This window comes from Macrosteles quadrilineatus, unplaced genomic scaffold (assembly GCF_028750875.1).
Source record: "Macrosteles quadrilineatus isolate MER2022 unplaced genomic scaffold, UCM_ALF_1.0 Scaffold_1__1_contigs__length_201487025, whole genome shotgun sequence".
Lineage (NCBI taxonomy): Eukaryota > Metazoa > Arthropoda > Insecta > Hemiptera > Cicadellidae > Macrosteles > Macrosteles quadrilineatus.
The window spans coordinates 185,781,271-185,805,297 of record NW_026542594.1 but is presented as its reverse complement, the minus strand read 5'-3'; the positions used below and the strand labels follow the sequence as shown (position 1 = coordinate 185,805,297).

The 24,027-nt window shown below is 35.4% G+C and overlaps 1 protein-coding gene across 6 annotated transcripts in view; it reads left to right on the top strand.

The window, feature by feature from the left end:
• LOC128991695 (paxillin) overlaps nt 1-24,027 on the top strand; it is a 109,133-nt gene that overhangs the window by 45,571 nt on the left and 39,535 nt on the right. For 5 of the 6 annotated variants that reach the window (XM_054414827.1, XM_054414797.1, XM_054414816.1 and 2 more), the window contains 2 exons: nt 15,666-15,802; nt 22,260-22,383. In XM_054414827.1, the coding sequence (XP_054270802.1) occupies nt 15,666-15,802; nt 22,260-22,383 (261 nt within the window). Of the gene's footprint in view, nt 1-1,138; nt 1,238-5,760; nt 5,895-15,665; nt 15,803-22,259; nt 22,384-24,027 lie in introns of those variants that run through there. The other variant, XM_054414807.1, reaches the window with a different exon arrangement.

Below are 24,027 nucleotides of genomic sequence, written 5' to 3'. Positions count from 1 at the left end.
TGCAGGTTTGCTGCGGCGGGGGTATTTTGTTTGAAAATAGTTGATCATGTTTCTCTCTTTTGTCAAGTGACTAGTTTGCTTACTGTTTGCCATGTATAGGTTGGTGACGTACTGACGTGCTGCATGACCCTCAGGGTGTTATCTTTTTGTTTATGCGAAAGGTTTTCTCTTCAGGGTGAGGATCCCAGGACGCAGGACACGTCCAGGAGGCGTTACCTATCACCTAGAGCTTTGGAGGAAGAGCTTCTCATAATTCTGAATTAGGACACTCAATGTACAGTAGTCCACCCGACAGCCTAAACATTTCTGCATTTTTGAAAAAAAGATAGGATATTTACAAAAGATTTTGATTATAGCTAACTGTTGTGTAGATCGTGAGTATTTCCATCATCTTTGAGTCGCCTGTAATGCTTCGCAATTGCTCGAATTCGAGCAACAGGTACACTAGTACAGGGTGGCTAGTGACCTGGAAAACCTTGAAAACCTGGAAACGTCAGGGAATATTAAATATCTGGAAAAGTCATGGAATTTTGTAATAAGTCAGGGAAAATTTTAAAATGTTTAAAATAATTATAATAATTGTTAGGAAAGGTCGATCTGGTGAGAGTACGTATGCCGTGTGGGTGAAAACTAAGAAATATGTCTGTACAAATAAATTTGGTGTTTTTGTACAAATTAAATTTTGTTATAAGCTGCGTATCATCTTATCAAACTCAGTTTAATTTTATTAAGGCAAGTTGCAAAGATTTAATATAAGCTAGCCTGTATCTATAGATTTTATGTATTTTTTCATGTAAACAAACATAAGCTATCTGTCAGATAAAGATTAGTCCTTTTGAAGAATTAGTTAGTATTAAAATTGTAATTTTGAATTTGTCGATCAGGGAAAGTTTAAAAAAATCATGGAATTGTCAGGGAAAAGTCAGGGAATTTTTCAATGTGGTTTCACTAGCCACCCTGTAGTAGTTAATGAATTCTAATGGCAAAAGCTGTTCCAAGAACTGGTGTACCAAAGAAACGCTTTAATTAAATTCTTTTTATTAATTTTGATGATACGCAACCTCAATGCCGTGCACCACGTGGCGGGGGTGGTGGAGTTGGCGGTGTGGTTGTGTATGAGTCAGTCAGTGGCCGGCCGCGAAACTATACTCATCATCGCGTAGTTCTCGTACTGATATCAGTGATAACACGCGTCGCGTTCCGTCGTTTGAATTTACCTTTGTGTTACAGAAATATTGTAAGCAAGTATCCCTGTGGTCTATATTTTCTGATTCATAATCCAACACAAAACATCGACATTTATCTTAGTCAAGCTTTATTTCACCTTTTGCAATTGTATTTTTACACTCATGATAGATACAACTATACTGTAATTTACACGGTTGTAAGTGCGTTAGAACTTAACACTCATTCGTTTTTCATCTTTCAATTTTTTTTTACCTTTCTAATTTGATAGGATTTATTTTTGTGTTTTGGACATGCGAAACCTACTTTATCTACAAATTTGATGGAATTGCACAATATTATAGTTATATTTTTAGAAACTTCTTTCCTAGATGTTTTGATAGCGAAGAATTTTATAACAACTTAATTTCAAGTAAAATGTATTATTTATAAGAAACAATAAGTTAACCTACTTAATTTTTTTAATAGTTTTTCTCTTTTTGGTGGGGTGGGTTGTAATTGTTGTTTTTAACATAGTTTGTTTATTGACCAAAGAAGAAATTTAAGTTAGATAAATTTAACTCAAAGTTGAATCAGTGAAATATTTGTAGAACAGTAGTCCATATTTAGATTTCCGAACCCTAATCACCAGTTGGAAATCAACTACGATCAAACGTATTTTAATTCAATGAATTACGAATCGTCAATTCTTTTCAATAGTGTATTTGAAACAGAATGTTTATTTTTCTTGGTAGACGTTATAAGATAGACAGACTCAGAATATTTTATAAAATTACAAAATGGATGTGGTTTGTATCTACTTGTAAATAACAGAACCTGCCTGCATAAAAGTAGCGCATATACCTTTCAAGATTACAAAAATTATGTTTATAAAACTCTAACAAATCACAGAATTTCTGATTGAAATCTGAATCATCTTCAAAGGATGTTTTGTGGTGATAATAAGATATTTTAGCGGAATTAAACCACGTAAAGTTGGTCTCAATCGTGTTTTGAAAGGTGTGAACTAACATCGTGCCAGATAATTTTTCACATTTGCCAAATGACTAGATAATTATGCGGATAGTATATTACTAGTAATTCAACACTAATTGTCACTAGTTAATTTCTATTTCGCCCTCTTTATAACGGCGTTGGTATTTCTCAGAAGTTAGGTTTTGGCTCTCCGCCCGCCTTCTACTGTCGCAACTTTGGCGTTCAAGCCAAAAACTCGTTCCAGCTCAATTTTGACACACTTCAAAATCAATTAGGACCCTTCCCCTGTATACATTTCTGGATTTTGATATTCGATATCATGGAATAAGCCAAATTGTTATACTGGTTAGGTGTTTAAAAACCCGTAGAGGTTTGTACAGTTTACAATAGGTGGATTTTTGGGGTGGGAATCGTGGTCCCAGTTGATAGAGAAGTAGTTGATTTCGATATTCGATCTAACTTACCTCGAACATTGAACCATTGAACTTACAAACCTCTTCTTCTAACCGAACCTAACCTATTCTACTATCCGAACCTATCCATTGAGATTCTCTCGCCTAACCTTTTAGCCTAATTTTCTTTGCCAATTTTTCATAATTATATCTTTAAAAATTCTTCAAAATCTACTTAACTGTACAGCTTTACCTATAGTCGGGGAAATATAGGATATGACCTTAAAAAAATTGCAAGAAAACGTTTTATGGTTTTATTTTGTAGAGTTAGACCAGAAAGAACTTGGTGATGTATTAAAAACCCGAGTTATAAATCTTTTAATAAAAATATATTTCTAAAAAGTTAAATTTAATATCGTTGTAAGGTTCGCAGCTGGTCTTTAACTCGTCTGATTTTAATGATTTAGAGCTCAAATGAAAGCCCTTACATTACTGAATATTTTAAGCCTAGAACGAACTACAAGCGTCAATAAAAACTGGAGATATAAGAAAAATAGTTTTAAAAAAATTATCAAACTACGAAACGTTCATAAGAAATGTATGGTGGAGAGTTTTCGTTTGAATATATCTTCTAAATGAATAAAGATATTTAAAAACGAATTTCGGCATTGAAATCAGTGTAAAAATGTAGTTGGTAATGATGTGTCACAACACTATCATTACATTGAAAAAAAATTATCTATGTCCAATATGGCGGATCCAAGATGGCGGCCAAAAACATGTTCCCTATCAAAATGAAGTACTAACCACCAAATAAATACAGGCGGTGGTCCCAAGTCAATATCTCGAAAAATGTGCATAACAAATGCGTGTGAAATATGTTTTTTTTTTTATTTGCCCAATGTTGGAAAAAGCCTCCATTTTAAATTCTGATTTTAGTGGTTTTCTCGTGCACCGATTTTTGGCAACTTTTAGTATGTCATTCTGCAAACCCAACTCTACAAAATAAAACCATCAAACGTTTTCTTGCAATTTTTTTAACGATCCCTATGTAAGTTTGTTTAGTTTGCTTGGACTACTACTGATTTATGTAAGGTAAATCTCACCACCCTCCCACCTTGAATAATCGTCCCTCGTTTGCAGACAACTACCCTTGAAAGTAAAACACATGACCGTGTAGCAGAACAGACAGAAGAAATAACAAACCTATCGTCCGTTCCTCATAAATTTGACAGTTAACAAAACCTTAATTTTTTTATCCCAGCTTTGTGATATATTTAGATTATTTTCACAGTTGACGGACAGGTGTGGCAGGTTTAAAGTATGTTTTGCCAAACTTTGGCGGGTAAAGTGAGTCAGCCTCGGCCTTGTCGCTTGGCCTGTGGCCATCATACGTTGTCCAAACCGCTAAAATAAACAACTATTTTCAACATACTAATCATACGGCTCGCTAGGTGATGTGATTTGATATTCCGCCTGGGTATTTTCGTTATCGAGGGGTGGCAATTGTTTAAGGTAACACAGTACCCAAATATAATTTTTTTTTAATTTTTTTATTATTTAGTTTTGTAGAACAGACTTTTCTGAACACGTAGATAATAAAAATTAAGGAAGAAAAAAATTAGTTTTAAAATTTTCAGCTACTTTTATAAACTATTGCAGCCTAATTTAGCAAGTCCAGGGTCCTACTACTAATCAAGACGCAGAGGGTACGCCGTCAAATATTAAATTTGTTTAAACATTTTTTATTATTTAGTTTTGTAGAACACACTTTCCTGAACACGTACATACAAAATATTATGGAAGAAAACATTATTTTAAGCTAAACAGCGACTTTTATCCACTCTTACTTTAGCATGCCCAAGGGTCCTACTACCCTACTACTACCCGTGACAGGGGGTACTTTTGTCGTTTTCCGAAAGTCAATTGGTTTTTAGTTAGGTACACTTTTCTTCCTCAATTATAATCCAATTTCAATAAAAATTGGTGTGTGTGTTCCTCATATGATAAGGAACAATAATACGAATCAGTTTCCATGACAACCAAAAACCTTTGAAATAAAAAAATATTTTATGTTAAAAAATTACAAAATATTTTATACAATTTTTAAAATCATACTAACAATTTCATTTTGCTCAAAAACTTTTTTTGCTTCATATTATTGTTGGTAATAATGTATTAAACTTAGTACAAAAATTTCAAGTTGATAGGTTAATATTTGTAAAAGTCATGTGTACCTAAAAACTGTCATTTTAACATGGGCGGGATAGGGAGTACTGTGTCACCTTAAAACCAGAACGATCGTGAAGGATTGAAAAGTCTAGGGAGGTGAAAATGTTTTTTTGTATTTTTTACATGTAACGTAATTTATAATCATAACACTATGTAGATCTAACCCTGTTTTTAGTTGCTTAGACATCATTCTTTTTGGAATTCTGGATATTTCGAAAGGCACATTTAACCCCATGCATTCCCCTGGTTACATTTATTTGCCATACCTTTTTATATGAAAATTCACTTTTCATCTTTAGGTCATTTGTATAAAATGTATTTTTGATGCATTAATAATTAATTAATGTCTTCTATGTTTGATTCAACCGTCGACTTTGAATTTGTTTAGTATGGGTGGAAATTAATTTACCTACTCAAAAATATTCCTTGGAAAGTAAAAATTAAATGATTTACAAACAAATCTTCCTATTTTTACTCATGCGAATATTGTAAAACCATACTTTTTGCCATATTTGTTTATTAATTGTGTCATATTTTACCGTAAGTTTAAGGACTTGCACTAGTCCTTAATAAATATAATTGAATATTGACATACTAGTTATACTCGTACAAATAAATTGCATAGAGCTGTGAGCAACTGCGTGAATTGCAATTGAATACCATCATAGACAAATAACCGTGAAGAGAACCTGTTTTTATTATAGTTGTGACTATGTAACGTATACCACTTGCGATAAAATCGAACAAACTATAAACACGTTTAAGTATTTATCCAAAGCAATAATAGAAAAGTGCATAAGATTATACCGGAAACTAAATTTAACAACCAAAGGCAGGCTTTTTGTCTATTTTTTGGACGTAATGTTTTTGAAGGCCCAATTCGTTTGACATCCACATAACTACTTTACAAACCACAACGCCACAACCCACTCGGCTTGGCCCAGGGTCCAGGTCGATCATTGTTGTTGTTCAACAGCTGATTGACATCGCTATATTTGGCGCGAGTGTGTGCGCGTGTGTGTGAGATGACGTCACGGTTCTCCCCTTCCCCTCCGCCCAGGACCAACAGTCGTACCAGGATGAGAAGGAGGGAGTGGGATTCACACTTCAGTAAGTTACATTGGCTCAAACCCAAACAATGTACATGACTTGTACCATGTAATCAATGTTAAGTAAACTCGTGGTTATACTAAAAACTTGTCACTTGTCTCCCCATAACTAATCATAATAATATGTTGATTGTCTATAAAATAGAAACATCCTGTATATTTTTATCAAATGATGCTACTTAGGCAGTGAACATGAACAACTTTAATCTTAAAATGAACCTAAACTAATTTAGACTACAGAATCTGACCTAACCCAACCTGATAAGAGATAACAATGGTGCAGCTTGGTGATGAACACTCATTGATAAGCATACACCGCTCATTGACAAGCTTACTGTTCTCATTGACAAGCTTACTGTTCTCATTGATAAGCATACATCGCTCATTGACAAGCTTACTGTTCTCATTGACAAGCTTACTGTTCTCATTGATAAGCATACATCGCTCATTGACAAGCTTACTGTTCTCATTGACAAGCTTACTGTTCTCATTGTTAAGCATACATCGCTCATTGACAAGCTTACTGTTCTCATTGACAAGCTTACTGTTCTCATTGTTAAGCATACATCGCTCATTGACAAGCTTACTGTTCTCATTGTTAAGCATACACCGCTCATTGACAAGCTTACTGTGCTCATTGACAAGCTTACTGTGCTCATTTACAAGCTTACTACGCTTATTGACAAGCTTACATCGCTCATTGACAAGCTTACTGTGCTCATTGACAAGCTTACTGTGCTCATTGACAAGCTTACTGTTCTCATTGTTAAGCATACACCGCTCATTGACAAGCTTACTGTGCTCATTTACAAGCTTACTACGCTTATTGACAAGCTTACATCGCTCATTGACAAGCTTACTGTGCTCATTGACAAGCTTACTGTGCTCATTGACAAGCTTACTGTTCTCATTGTTAAGCATACACCGCTCATTGACAAGCTTACTGTGCTCATTTACAAGCTTACTACGCTTATTGACAAGCTTACATCGCTCATTGACAAGCTTACTGTGCTCATTGACAAGCTTACTGTTCTCATTGATAAGCATACACCGCTCATTGACAAGCTTACTGTGCTCATTTACAAGCTTACTACGCTTATTGACAAGCTTACATCGCTCATTGACAAGCTTACTGTGCTCATTGACAAGCTTACTGTGCTCATTGACAAGCTTACATTGCTCATTGATCAACACATAGCAGTCATTGATAAGTATAAAGAGATCTTTAAGTCTTAAAGTCTTAAAATCTTATAGCTCGTTGATAAGCTTACAGCTCTCATTGATAAGCTTATACACACTAATGAATGAGCGTACAGTACTTTTTGGTAAGCATACAATACTCATAAGTATACAACACTGATAAGCACATTGATAAGCATGTATCACTTGTTGACAAGCTTACAGTGCTCATTACGCTATGAAGCATACAGTGCTCACATTACATTTATAAGCATACAGCGGCTAGTAAACTGAAACTTAACTTACACACTTTAGCTTGTAGATCATTTAAGAAAGTTCATATATGTTTTCTACAAAATATGGTTACAATTGTTAGTTTTAGACAGCCCAAATATATGTTGCGAATAATTCCTTTAAAATTTTGCGTGGTAGTGCCATTCTGTCTAACCCCTTAACCAATATCGGTTTTTCCTGCATGCTCTCTTGCCTGCAACTGAGTTCAGTTTATGATCTACTCAGGATCAGAGGCTGAATAGACTAACTATAAGTAGACTGGCATTAGTCAGATTATATGTAGTGAGACTTCTGGTAAACAGCCAGGGTACTGTAGAGCTGGCTGGCAGTGTTGGCTCTGTGGTCAGGTCAGGTCAGGGTATGTGAGGATTGCTGCCCAAGGCATGTGATTGTGAAGTGTTGAACTTGACTCACTAGGTTACAGTTTTTGGAACGTGTCAAAGAGACAGGCCCAAGTATGATTGTCACTCCACGAAAGGGGGTTTCGAATGTAAAAATTACTTTATACGGAAAGCTAACAGGTTTGACTGGCATTGCTTAGCTCTGAACTTGATTCATTGAGGTTTGGGTTCTTAAGATTTGACAAAGAGTTTTGGACATCGAAATGGATATGACTGCATTACTTGGGATTGTGAAGCACTGGACTAGATTCACTGGGGTTCGTTTGGGTTCTTAGGATTTGACAAAGAGTTTTGGACATCGAAATGGATATGACTGCATTACTTGGGATTGTGAAGCACTGGACTAGATTCACTGGGGTTTGGGTTCTTAGGATTTGACAAAGAGTTTTGGACATCGAAATGGATATGACTGCATTACTTGGGATTGTGAAGCACTGGACTAGATTCACTGGGGTTTGGGTTCTTAGGATTTGACAAAGAGTTTTGGACATCGAAATGGATATGACTGCATTACTTGGGATTGTGAAGCACTGGACTAGATTCACTGGGGTTCGTTTGGGTTCTTAGGATTTGACAAAGAGTTTTGGACATCGAAATGGATATGACTGCATTACTTGGGATTGTGAAGCACTGGACTAGATTCACTGGGGTAAACAAACCCCAGTGAATCTAAGAAGAATCCAAACAAGGGTTCTTAGGATTTGGCAAAGACTTTGTGGACATTGAAAGGAGTATAACCATTGACTATATAGTATTATATAGTCAATGCTATAACTGCATTACTTGTGATTGTTTAGCACTGAACCAGATTTACTGAGATGTGGGTGTATTGTATATTGTGAATACCTGTTAGCTTGACATATACATAAGAAAGAAAAATAAATAGTCTTATTTCTGTGTGGGCTTGACTCTGTAGGTCATAAGGTCAGGTCACAGTTAGAAATATGTCCATAGGGCAGTCAATAAACCTGTCCAACACTAAAAAATATCATAATTTCTACGGTATTTATCTTGATCATTGACTTATTTGAGTCTTCATAGGAAGCCTGGGGATGGAAATTGTGTGTATCTCCAGCTGAACAAACCACAGATACTTTGTCAACAACCATACAGGCTTAAGTATCGTTCCTGATCAATTGATGGTGAATGGATGTACAATTTAATTAGTCCTATACAGGGTTAGTAAAAGGTCTGGAGACCCCCTGTTAATTTTTTAACGGCCCATATAAAAAAACTAAACTCGGCACACCTTTATGGCATCTTATGAAGTACTTTTTGGACATAACCGCCACTTGGTGTACTTGTAAACTCTAAAATTTTAAATGGTAAGACCCATCGAGTGACACCTCATTTTGAAGGTCCTGGTAAAAGAAAACTAACAACGCAAAATAGAGGTCTCTATCTCAATTCAGTAAAAAATGGCAGCCAATTGAAATTCTCAGAAGTTAAATTTAACTTACAGCTTTCCAAGTCTGGAGACCCCCTGTAAATTTTGTAACGGCTCACACTAGGAAAACTAAACTCTACACACCTTTTTGGCATGTTATGAGGTACTTTTTTAGCCTAATTGCTACTTGGTTCTTTTACCAGGACCTTCAAAATGAGGTGTCTCTCGATGGGTCTTACCCTTTGAAATTTTAGAGTTTCCCCGCAAAATCCTCCATTTTGGGGATGTACACCAAGGGACGGTTATGTCCAAAAAGTACTTCATAACATGCCATAAAGGTGTGCTGAGTTTAGTTTTTTTAGTGTGGGCCGTTAAAAAATTAACAGGGGGTCTCCAGACTTTTAAATAAACCCTGTATGTGAATGAATTGCATAGGTCAGTTTGATATACCACATAAAAACTTTTGTAATAATTTATAAAAGATATTTAACAATAAAAAAAATCCATGTAGTATGTTAGTAGTTAGGCTAGGGCCATACTTGGCGACTTTGTCGCGGCGACAAAGTCGCTGCGTCAATGATTGAAAGTGCGTAGCATTAAATTAAATGGAGGCAGCCACACTAAGCGACTGGTGACCAGCGACCACCGGCGACAGAAAAATAAACGCGACCGGGAGCGTTTTTCGGTCGCGGCGACAAAAACGCTCCCCATGTTATCTTATGGCACCGGCCATACTAGGAGACAAGTCGCTCGCTCACAGCCCTTTTGCTGCTCTATTTTCGTATCTATATTGTTTAGTTTTGGACTGGCAATTGTTAAATATGGAAAATATGCTTTTAAAATACAAATATTTTTATAAACAAAATAAGTGTTGACATTTTAACATGTGTCCTGTAGCATATATGAGATTTAACTCTTCTGGTATAACAGGAATCCAAAACATCGTGTAATTTTCACATTTTTCATATGTCGTGCAACGTCTTCAATGTCAATTGGCTCGCTAAAGCTATGCTCATCAAAAAATACTACAAAAAATTACAATATTAAAATATGCCATCCATAAACAATGTCGTTTCAGGGAATTCACTCCATACCTGTGGTTTCTCTTCCTTTTGGCGAATTTTCCATTTGGGTATAAGCTATACCTTAAGTTGCATGGTGGGACCTAAACCCGGGACTGACTTAATTTTTTGTTTTGAGGTTCCCAGTGGCAAAAACACCCTCCGTTCAGATTCTATATATATATATATATACATATCTATATCTATTTTACTTATGTTGTGTATTTATTTTATGTTTCTATGTGCCCATTAGCGCAATAACTTGAGCAAAAATGACGAGATTTTAATGCAATTTGGTACAAATGTTTAAACCAACGTTAATTCAACCGATTTTGAAAATCTGAATAATCAGACTATGAGAATGGGGGTTAAGGGGCTTTAATGGGGTATATAATTGGGGTTTTCTTATTTTTGACCCTAAAACATAAATTTTACAATTCCCTTCCAAACTGTTTTGTTAGCTAAAAAAATTAATAATGTTGTCCTTTTAAGCGTTGTAAGTCTAACAGGTACGGAGATAATTTAAAAAATTGTAAATTTATAATGCCCATTTTTATGGAGAATAAACTGTTGTAGTTTGCTTGTTTATGGATATATTTTAATAAAATTTGGCAATATTGTTAATTTTATACTAAGCAACATTTAAATTAACAAGCACACCTCATTAGGGTTACCTTATTTGTATTAACAAACCTAAGCATTAATTTAAATTCATCTTATTTAAATTGGAAATAAATCCGACAAGTTTAAGTGAATATTTTAGTGGAAATCTAGCCAAACAAATTAAAATTCGCTTAGTCTGCAGGTTTTTTTTGCAGCGGGGGTATTTAGATATACAATTAATAGCAACAGAAAGTATTAAACTGCGATTTGACGATTTAGACGTCCACATTGGTTTTAGAAACATAATTTAACACTTTTATTTAGTAAAAATTTTATTTCTTTTGTTGCAGGTAATGGTTAAAAACCATTACGTGACCTAGTACGAAATAGAAAGAGGCACTGGTGCACGTATGGAAATACTGTAACTATATAATTTAATTTGTAAAAGATTCGATTAAATTGTATGATACTGCAAATAATAGTAAACACATCGATGTATTCTAAGATCGTCCAAAAACAATCAAAAATAGATCCTTAGGCCTATTTATTTCCATAATCAATGACACGATTTTGATAATACAATACAACATCTCGATCCCCTATTTACTGGTATGGTAAAAAAGTAAACTTGAAGGTTGAAATTGTCGCCTATTGTGGCCACCCTCAGCGACTTTGTCGTCGCGACAAAATCGCGTGAAAATAAGTCGCCGCGACAAAGTCGCCAAGTGTGGCCCTAGCCTTATGATTAAAAAAGTCATATCTTCTTCGCTGCTCATATCAGCTGAGCAGTAAGCCTGTATGACATTGTTGACAGCTTAGCAGACGACACAGTCAGCTGTTGGGACGTAGTACAGTGTAGGTAGAGTGTTTGTAGTGTAAAGTAGTGCTGTGTCTAGTGATATTTGGTACTGTGTGCGAACAATGGACGATTGGGATGAACAGGCCACGTTTGCAGAAATAGGTTCGTGTGATTTTATGGATCTCTTAGTGTAAAATATATAATAAGTTTAATCTTGTCACAAAAATATTGTTATCCATCCCTTTATGTAATATAAGTCTTCAGAAGTAATCATATATAAGTTTCATATCCCTCCCCAACATCATGAAATTCCTAACACAGTTCTCCATAATGTTCAAAACCAATCCTCCTATGAAGTGATGAAACTACGCTCCTCCCCAACATTTTATCCCACTTAAAAAATATTCATTACCTGTATTGCTTTAGATGTTATTGTTTAATTTACTATATTGAATTTGAATACTACCAGTGTGGGTGTGGGTTGATGTCGACAAATTGATATTATTTTAATGGTTGATGTTAGAATACAAAGTACAAGCAGTTGTTTATAAGTATTTTGTTTTATATGTCATAATAATTTTATTATTAGTAAAATACAAGGGTTGCCTGTAGATGAAGGTCTCCACCGAGCTCTTGCCAAGCAAGGGAGTTCAAATACATAACCAATCTCATGCCACTTCACCATAATCTTCATTCAATACTTTTCTATCCGGTTCCACTCCTATCGGACGGGGTTAGTCTAAAAAAAAGTCTAGTATAAAAAAATGTAGTTGTGAGAGAAAATTGATGCTCCCGTCAAAAATTGTGCTACACATAGTTTTGTTAAAGTTATGTTAAGAAATTGTTAACAGTCAAATACCTGTTTATTGTAATCCTTTATATTGCATTAATCAACTAGTTTCAAATGATAGTCTTCCGCAGAAGATGACTACGGTTGCTTCACCCGATTCAAATAATTACTCTAATCAGGTACTTACACAATTTTTAGTACTTATTGGTGATCATGAGGCTATTATCCTTAATGAAGTTATCACGGATCATTGAATAATTAACGTTACAATGCTGTAACTTGATGACAGAAGCCGTATGTTGTAGGTCAAGGTGGTCAGCTTGGCTATGTTATGACAGACTAGACTTGCTGTGTAAGCATCAACATGTGTTTACATCTTCTTGCATACCTTACTGGTGAAACACACACATTCTTATCAATAACTGCATTATTTTTTCAGACAGTATTTTTTCAGGTGGTATTGATTTTTTTTTTATCTACTTTTTTCATACTGTTAACTTACAGGCGGTAAATACATATAATTGATGATCGATTTCAATTGGACACTCCAAGTCATTTGCCTATCGGGTCTGAGGTGATTAATTCCCATTATACTGCAGAAGTTCAAATTGTGATAAAATTATCTATACTTATTACACAAGCAGGTTTTGTGTGACACTCCTCCGAAACTACTGAACCGATTGACATGTTTTGGTGTCATTGGAAAGAGCGTAACGTGAAGTTGTGCAGGAAACTTTCTTTTTAGGGAAATTATTAGAGAGTGAGGCCCTGGGGCCCTGTATGTTTTGTATTTCTCCATAAGATTAACGTAGAAAACAAACATTGTTATGAAACTCCAGCTGTTGTCTGAAATTAAAAGTGAGAAGAAGAACATGTGTTAATTGTAAACAGTCAATAAGTTTGCTAATTTAACAGTTTGCTACAAACATTTACTTACTTGGTTGAAATAATATATTTACTATTTGAATTTGGATTGGCGTAAATATTACAATGGGAAAAATCGAGAGAGCCTGGATAAATTGATATAGTAAATATAAAACTGAATTAACACTGTGCTACATTTCTTAGTAATCATTGAAAGAGCTGATTTCCAAACTATGGAAACATAGAAAAGTCATAGAACACCACCAAGGAGAAGAAATAGAAATAATATTTTTTCTTTTAGAATTGATAATCATTATTGTGGACAACCTAATGTGGCTATGTGTAAGGCTATTTGTAGAAAACACGAAAGACAAGATCAGCTTTTGAAAAATGATAAAATATTTACAAAATATTTTGATTATATCGATCTGTCATGTACATCATGAGTTTTTCCATAATCTTTGAGTCGAATCTTTTAAAGTCATCAGAAATTATGACTGTTATTTGTTTTAAAATAACGCCTGTAATACTTAGCAATTGCTCGAATTTGAGCAACAGGGACACTAGTTGGTTTTGATTCTGCTACACAGTTTAGTGGAAACAAGAGATATTCATTAAGCAATAAGTACGATTGAGATTTCCCTGTATAATTTGCAAAGTGAGAGTGTAACTGTTTTTGTTTGTTTTTTACAGTAGATATAGAGACTCAACTGTTTTCTTAAGTATTGTTGCCCCGTTGCGGCAGAACTACTAGTTTGATTAGTGTTGTTAGTGGGGTACACAGTACACAGTTATTCTGATTAATGGCTGAGCGATCTAAAGCATTGTTTCCCCAATCGGGAGGCATTATCGCAGATTGACAGATTCAATATCATCTCTGTTACGACTAGGTTTAACACGTGCCTCTTGTCTATGGTAAGGAAGGGTGTTGACTCAGGTGGATGTTTAGGATAGGTGGATTATTTACAAGTTACACCTAAAATCAGGCATTTTGCAACTTTTTGCTCATCCTTTAATGTGTGTTTACCAAACACTATCTTATAAAATATTTGGATTTTTTATTCATGTAACGAAATTTAAAGGGTAAAAAATAGTCCTGGAATAAAATGTGGAATTCAAAGCACTGGTCCCCTGGAACAGTTTTGTACAGTACGTAGGTAGGTCAGTCCGTTCACCTGCCTACATGCAGCCCACTCGTGGCATTCTACCAGTCCTTGGTATTCATCTTGGACCTCTAAACCTCTACATTTAATTGTATCTCAGTAATGTTGGCAACAATTTAAACTACCAGTGATGCAAAGTTTCTTTATGGCAATACTGTATAGACCCCTTCTTACATTACACGCTCTCCTGTACATCTTGCTCAACTTTAGTGTGCTACTGACATAGATTATCATTGTATTATCACAAAATCTCTACTGTAAACTCTCATTGATCTAGAACCCATTAATATAGGCTTTGGTCAATCCGGAAAGCCGTTAGACATTTCATAAAATGTGTATAAAGCTGGGTTAAGAATGTGACGCGGCAAACAACGTTTTTGAAGATATCAAACTGCATTTGGTTGTGTAGTGACTCATAAACCTGTCATCAACAGACTATTTTAAATCTCCTTCAATCATAACTCTTTTGATCTCCATTAGGCCTTCCTGTGACTCTTAATGATAGGGTCGAGATTCTTAAAAGTGATTCAAAATTTACGCCCACAAAGAGTTTAAATGTTTTGTACCCCTAATGTTCAAGAACTGTACTGTAGTATTTTCCTTATTAGGATGTGATGGTAAATTATTATATTCACTGCTTTCTGTTTTGAAACTTGTACTAATATTTAATACAAGAAACGACCAGTGCTTATTAAGAAATGGTTATTGTTACCTCATAAATCAACTTGAAAAGTCAATACAAGATTTTCAGATTTTTTTAAATTTTCAAAATATAATTTATCCTCTTTTGTAAACCTTTTCCTCTGTAACCTTGTAGCGGGGGAGAGAGAGTTACCTTTAACAAAATATGGGTATGCCCCGAAATGTCATTTAAAATACATATGTTCAGGGACCCTCCCGTGGGTTTAGTCTTGTGGTAGAGAGTGGGACTTCGATCCCAGAGTTTCCCCCCGGTTCATATCCCTCTATCACCAATGGATTTTACAAAAGTGTTGATGCCACAACCTCCAGACCTAGTCCAAAGTAATGTGAAAAACAAACCCGAGTTAGAGCCTGTTTAATGAAGGTAACTCAGTTGTTATTTTCAAGCGTCCAAGTATTTCTACTCTAAGCTACAGACATTAACAGCCAATTTTGTTTGACGTATGCTATAATTTGTCAGTGTTTTATCTAGCATGCCACAACATAGTAAACCACGTTTATTATGCCTGATGATTACATTTGGTTTCAGATGCGCTCTTGGCAGACCTGCAGAACACTATATCTCCGAGCGGGTCAGGCTATGGGTCGCTCAATGGTCACACGACACGCTCAGAATACGCTACCGTCAACAGTCGTACGCGGAGTCCCACGGCGCGACCCATGTCGGTGAGTGTTAGGAGCTGACAGATATGAAGGTTATAACAGTTAGAACGAAAATGTTTGAGACCAAATGACAACTTAACAGGAGTGAAGAGTTGAGAATTAGCTTGCTTTAATAGTCATTATCATTATATTGAGAGATATGCTGCAAATATGGTTCAAGGATGAGTTTAGAATGAAATATGAGTAGTTACAGTAATATTGCTTGCCTGTTAATCAGAAGGTCGTTGGTTAGATTCTAAGAAAAGTGAGTGGCTTAGATGGATTGAAACTGTACCCAGCTGTTCTTTATCATTGCGATCTATATATTAATACGCAAGCAGTTTTCTTTTCACAGTCATAACTCAATAACGGCTTGATGGATTTTAAAGTTTGAGGTGTCAAATTAAAGGTATTTTCACGTAGATGTGCAAATACGACTCAGAATATTTAGAAAGGGCATCGCCTAAGTACACAAGGGCTAAAGTTTGGAAGGCGGCGCTATCTGTTTACATTTGAACAAACTCATTTTCCTTTGTTTACAAATAACATATGGACGTAGTTTGAAATAGTTTTTAAGGTTAACCACAGACTGCAGAACTTAAAACTTCTAGAGCAAAGCTGGAATTTATATTTTGTTTCAATCTGTTGACTAAGTCTGGTTCATAATGAAGAGTTTCCTATCAATACTAGACAACACAATGTGTTCAAGAATAATTCTTTTTGTTTATGGTTAAATTGATTTACCTTAGCCTACATCGTATTTATGTAGTTACAGTTCGATGTGATGAAGTGAATGTTTAAAAGTGATTATTCACAGGTCAGTTATCAGTTACATTACCATATTATCATGTAATTTACAATGTGTATCAAAATTCTTATTTCATTTCAATTTAAAATCAAATGCTACCAGTACGACGAAGAACTGTGAGTGGCTGGAGGGAACGTGAACATGACCGCTTGCATCAACTTCTCAATTGAACATTTGATGGGTACATAGTGGTAGTAGCACCGTTGTGATAGTCCAATCTCGGACAAATGAATGTTAAATGTTTACATTGTAGTGGCTTACATATTTTTAAGCAAGAAAAGACTGGCCGAGACAGTTAAGTTTGTACTCTTTGTTGCCATAAATGAAAGGTTCGTTTACCTCATTTGTGCAATTCACCACAATAAACTTCGGGTTCTTATTGGAAACTCCCAATCTGAAAATAGCAATGTGTGAGACTTATATCCAACAATTATTTGGATAAAGTTCGTCAATTCAGTTCTGCCTTTAATGGTCAGCTCCAAAGCTCATTAAGATGAGAAAGCTCCACAGGGGATATACAATTTTAAGATCCGTGACACGTTTTACCACCGAGTGGGTCCTCTAATTCCTCAAGAAGGTGATGATCCTGAATAATAAGCACAGATATATAAGTAAGTACAACGATGTCACTAGAACCCAAAGGAGAACTAAGCACAATAAAAAAAATGCAATGAAAAAATATGCGGGAAATAGGGTCACAATGCCAACCCATTTGCAAATCTTTGAAGACTGTGGCAGACATTATGTAGGGGCGAGAGCTCCGAGGAGTCAAGTGAGATTCTTATGTACATAATAAGAGACAGAAGAAGTGTCTTCCCTCGCTGCAATGGTGCTACCTGTGTAGATTTCGAGCTGAAAACAAAGCACCACCTGGCCAAATAAATCATATAGTTTTCTCCAACACTAATAATGTTAAACGCGTATCCATTATAGATCTGTCGTTAGATCCACTTGCTTACCCTCTTATCTTATGTTCCCAACCGCAGAGACTTGGGTTGGGGCCCCTAATTTTACGCCTAAAACAGAACACATCAAAGAAATCATTTTAAAATGCTAGAATAAGAGTAGCGATGGTTGGCGTCAAGAGAGGAATTGAGCTACATTAGGTCAAAAGCTCACTTTACAGTGTGTGGTTGACATCTACGTGCTCATAGAGTGCGACATAGAGTGTGACCCGCCTACTATACATAAGAGATAACCAAAGCAGTATGAGGTGAATGTAAATTTAAATATTGTAGATTGCTTTTATATTTTTTTACATCATAATATTTTTATATTTCTATAATCAGTCATATAAATTATTTTAGAGTGTCTCTTTGATTAAGGTCTTGCTGTTTATGTTTTTTGTTTATTTTTTTTATACAAGTTTCAGTTTTGCTCAAATTTGAGCAACAGGTTATCTAGTTTTAATAAATGGGCCTGGTCATATTTGTAAAATCAAACACCTTATAGTAATTTTATTTTAAAATATTAGAAATACTCGTAGACGTTGAATTTTGTGTTGGATATAGGATGGATAAAGACAAGCAACATACATTGAGAAGGGGACGCTTCCTAGGTCATATTTTAACCCAAGTATGAGTGTAGAATGGAGTGAGATGATCTGTGTAGCTTTGTTACTAAGATCAGCTGATTCATTGGCCAGGATCATTTATTTAAAGCCCAATGATCAGGTTCAGCTGGGTATAGTTTCGAACATCAAAAAGCTGCCTTTTCCCAGGATCGATCTGGCAACCTTTTGATTGCTAGGGGAGCGCTATAACCAATCATCTACCCAGCAAGACAAGACTCAAATATATACAAACTTTGGTGTAGAAGTGGACATCCCACTCTAATATTAAATCTGTAGCTGGTTTAGACCAGAACAACTTAGAAAGAACAATTTTAGAGTGTAAAATTTTTTATTCCACACCAACTATTATAGTGCATAAAATTAAGAGAGGAAAAAATACTTAGATAGTCGCTCACTCTAAGGTTGGGTTTCACTCACCTGTGTTCTATTTGAGTAGGATCATTTGCTTCAGCTGATTTATAGATGGAATGTCTGATTTAGTTTCCAAAAGTAAGTGGTAAATTGCTAAATACTTGCCTCAAGTGCAATAGTTTGTACTTCTTTTACCCGGTTATGAAATAGTTGGATGGTTGGCCACAGCTGATGTAGTTCTATCATTCACCGCTAGATGGTACGAGTCTTCATTTCTCTCACACACAGCTATTTATAGCATCTCTTACTCATCTCTCAAAGAGGAACTGGGTTTATTTAGCTGAGAACTACTTATTTTTAGTTTGCGACACTACAAATTGTAAATTTAAATATTTTGTTTATTTTAAAGTTCAAATAAATACCTTCCAGATTCTGTTTTGATACTTTCCATAACTGTTTAATTTGACGTGCCAATGTATTGTTGGAAATTGAAATATCAACTGGCGAATAAAATCTCATTCTCTTTCTCATTCTCATTATCATTATCATCATTCTCATTCTCATTGTTAGTACTAATATGCTAGTCTAATTGTTGTGTATATGCTGAATAGTTTACTCTATAGAATCCACAAATTAGGTGATAGAAAGAAATATATGTGAAATAAATAAATATCATGTAAAATATTTGTTTAGTCTTGAATCACTTAATATAGAAATCTTATATACTAAAAACCTTTTGCAAAACTTATGACAACTAGCCTGGCAATACTACTGGACCAAATTACACGCTGTTGGTACCAAATGAAAAATATTTTCCTGTAGATGTGCAGAATCCCTTTATAAATTATATAGGCTTAAAAATAAGCACAAAAAATGAATTTAAAAATTAAAACAATAACATGGACATTATGGGTTGCCATGTTGGTGACGAAATAATAACAAAATATAAGCAGAAAATCAAAACAAATGGAAGAAATTCCAATCACATGCTTTATTTACAGCGTGGGGTGAAAATAGAGATAAGATTGCACAATACATAATTTTGGTCGAGTTTTTGACCACGGGGCGAGCTCTCATAATAGGTTAATTTACCTTTATTTGGTCTTGTGATTCTCATCCAAACCTAGAGGAGGTTATAAGCATCACAAGACAAAATCAAGGTTAATTAATATCTTCTTTATAATGATGGTTAAAATAATGTTTTCAAACAAAGACACTGTCTAGTAAATACCATAAGTGTCATTCTTCAATCCCAAAATTTTTTAGTATGACATTTCCTGATAAGTTTTTGTTTACTAATAAACTAACTTTGTTGTGGTCAATCTGGTTGGATAGAAGTAGGAGTAGTAGTGGAATTATTAACTAGTGGCCTGTAGGGGTTATAGCCCCTAATTTAGACACAAGTCAATATGAAGGCAACCCCACATTTTGCGGTAGTAAGTCAGAAATATATCTATGAATTTGTCCCTGATTTTTAAAACAGTAAGGCCCATTTCCCGTAATCTCTTTTTGTGTAGCGGAAAGCGTCTCAAAATACATTGCACTGTTGTATTGCCTTATGTTTTTTTATGAAGTTAGAATCATGTAAAATATTACTTTTAGTTTGTCATTTAATTGTGGTAGTGGCATGTTAATGAGTCCATTGTGGTAACATGCGTCGAAATGTCCATTTGTGGTGGCCTCCTCTGCGAAGTGAAATGCGCCACAATGCATGCAAGTACTGTTAAGAGCTTGTGGATTTCTTTGATATTTAGGCCTTACATGACGTTCTCTTTCAGCATTTCTTGTGTTAGTTGAATTCCTGGATATTCTTCCACGTCTTGCAGGTCTTCCCCTACCCTGTCTAGTTACTTCCTCATCGTAAAAACGGAAAACCAAAAGATTAAACGAATACATTTCATTTTGAAACATTATTTAACAACATTGACTTTCAGAATAAATGTAAACAAAAAACAATAAGCAACAGCTGATTAGAATGCAGACGTTTTTCAGTCCCCATGCTTTTCTTATGACGGATATTTTACGTTATATCTCATTTTCTAGTAACTTTATGGGAATTCTACTATTTTTCCCGAGTCCCTGGGGTCAAGACCTTTAATTTAAGACCAATCCCACTTTTCTGACCCCTCCCACTTACCAGACGTCCACAATTTTCTGGTAAAAATTCTGTCTTACAGAATTATATATGAGGATTTTACTTGGTCCAAATTTCATGGCTATTTATAGATGATAGGAGACTTGACTCATTCTGGATAAACTATCTGTTGATACTTATAAAGAGGAAATGTCGCACTTGTCTTTCACCAAGTCTATGTATTGTGTTTTTTTTTTTTTTTTTTTTTTTTTTAAGAGGTTGGCGGCCTCTTTTAACCTTGCATTTGCCCGTCCACATAGACTACAGATCTGTGCGTGGAACGTATCCAGCAAAGCAAGGGGTGAGCCGGTACAGTACAAAGGTGAACTGTACTGATAAAAGTTAGTGGCAGTGACCAGGATCCGAACCCAAGACACTACTGCCTTGGGCCCGAAGTCCGCGACGCTACCGACTGAGCCACCGACTCACCAAATTTTATTCATTTTTTTTTCATAGAGACTATTTATTATTTTTTGCTAAAATCTCAATGCTTTTATATTTGCCTTGATAGTCAATCAAACTTATTTTTCTATTTGTATGAATTTATTTGTGTCAGGGAGATGGTGGAATACACAGTTGACATCAAGTACAGTTTGAAAATAAAAAGACATGAAAATAACAGTGTGGTTGTGACGATGGAACTATATTTTTCTGAAGGGAGTGTACTGCACAGCTGATGTCAGTATTGTTTTGTTTTGTTTCGTGTTGTGGTGTAGTGACCCAGCGTCTATTGCCCAGTAGGTCACATTGTCTCAATAGTTGGCAACTGAGTGTCATGTGATCAAATCTGCACACGACACTGTACATCTCTCTCTTCTACTCTCTCTTTCTATCTCTTGCTGTTTTCATAAAGTATTGGGACTACCAGGATACATTCATGCTCAATAGAACCTTTTGTCAGCTCATTAGAAAACTTATAATCCTTTTGGAAAAATGATGGGTCATTAGCATGGATTTTTTGTTAAAAACCAAATGATCAAGGCATAGAATGGAGTGAGATGACCTGTGTAGCTTTGTAACTGGCCAAGACAGCTTCTTTAGAGATAATTTATTAGAGATAATTTTATTGAATGACTACTATCAACACTTTATACTATTTATAGGCAACCATTTATAGGCATGCACTGTGGATACGATACTGACACTCCCTGGTGTGCATTAACGTCCGCACTAGTGAGTACTACGACTATCCAGTACTATCCTGATAATTAGACCAATTCGTTAATACCAAGGCAAAATTGTGGTTCGGATTCCAATATAAACTTAGGTGCCCCTTAGTTGCCATTAGCTGTATTGGCTATTAATTAAAAGCTGTGTCTAAGGAATATGTCGGCCTTAGTCACTAACAAGACTCCAAGATCGCACCACCCATCCTACACTCATCTCCATTCATACTTGGCTTAAAATACCTACTTTGTATGGTCGCCATTCCATTGAAAAGTATTTAATTAAGTATTAACAGTTGGGCCCTTTTTCAAACTATCAAAAGCTGCTATAGATTCTTGGGTATATGACAACATTGTCAACCCTTTATTTTTAAAAGGTTAACTGGTAAATTTATATTATACAGATGTGTACTCATACAGCAATATGATATCAGTATTATTTTTTGCAGCCCATGTACCAGAATGAAGGGGTGACAAGTTCCAGCAAAATGACCACATCTCTCAACAACAACCTGTCAGAGCTAGACACTTTGCTACAAGACCTCAGCAATTCTCGCTACTCTGAACGTAGAGGTGAGGATCATTTATGTTTACTCTACTCTTCCATAAGTGTTGGGTGTGAACAAAACGCTACAGTACAGTTGGTTGGTTGACTTTACATAGCAAAGGAAGTCGTCACCATCTCATTTATTGATATTATATAGTGGTGAGTAGGTGGCTGAGTTGTTTGTGCAACTAACTACAGTAGAACATCACTAATTCAAACATCGATAATCAGAAATGATTGTCTGTTCCCTCAGAAAACCTCTAAAATTAAAAAAATAGTATACCGATGATTCAAAGTGACTTTTACACTTAATGTAGCCTCTACATTTCAAAGTTGCACATACTTCGAGCCTCCACAATTCAGATTTGGTTGCCATAATTTCAATTGTTACCTCCAAAATTGGAAGTCAACCTCTATAAATTCAAACCGCGTTACGTAAGCCTCTGTAATTTGAATTTATGAAAAAATACGCTTGTTGAAACATGAACTGAAGCTCTAATTGATTTTCCCACGATGTGTTCATGTGTTCCTTAGTCTCCGTTCTCTCTAACATTCTACACTTAATACTGGGACCTCCATCATTCGAATTTTATTTATTCTGACATCTATTATTCAAACTTCCTATAGTTTAAAATATATTGTCTTTCCTCTGAAATTCGAATTAGTGAGGTTCTACTGTACAAATCCATGACATCGATGTTGTGGGTTCAGATCCAGGTTATAGCCACTAGGCCTGTTATCTATGACGGTTCAACTCTTGTAGGCTACTCTACTCACCCATTGCTTTGCTGGTTAGGTCCACGCACCGGCCCTAGGCCTATGTGGACGAGCAAATAAAAGATTAGGGATTGTCAACCACTTAAAAAAAAAAACTGTGTGGTGCAACATCTGCTTTTGTTATCTTTTTCCCCTTATGAGGGAAATGTTCGGCCCTTTGGGTCTGCTAAAACGGGCAACATATCACATAGCGCAAGACACCATCAAATTATGTACAGTATTGCTTTTATTGATTACACACAAATTTCATTATGAGTATGATTTCACAAAAAATTTTTGTAAAATAGCATTCATGCCTATGTATTTTATCACAATGGTTTAACCAACATGTATATGGTGAGTTGCTTGCCATTGCCAATAGGCACACAGACTATGACATTGACGTTCACATTGTTATGCTGTGTTAATATACTGCCCCAGCTGCTGGATAAAGTAGTCAAAGATCAAATTTCCAAATTAGATTGATCACCATAACCATAACTGCCTAGGCTCGTGCCTTTAAAACTAGTACAGTACGAGTGTCGTCAAGGCTAATTACGTGAGTTGCGTAATAGTATATTACGTTACTAGTCCTGAAAATAAGTGTTTTACCGGACGAGGTTGGTCGTTCCCGTGCAAGACGAAGTCGAGTACGGGATTACCATACGAGTCCGGTACACACATTTTTAACGAGTTACGTACGATAGTTTACGCCATACTACTAAATCTGTACAAATTCTAATATATTTTCACCTACTAAAGGACTAAATATCACTAGTCATAACCTCTAAGGGAGGTTATGTTTTTGTTTATAACCATTCATTGCCACCTAAATATAGTATAATCAGCTGATTGGTGTCCGGTAAAACTCATTACAGTACAGAAGTACGCAATGAAACCCCATTTGAATAAGC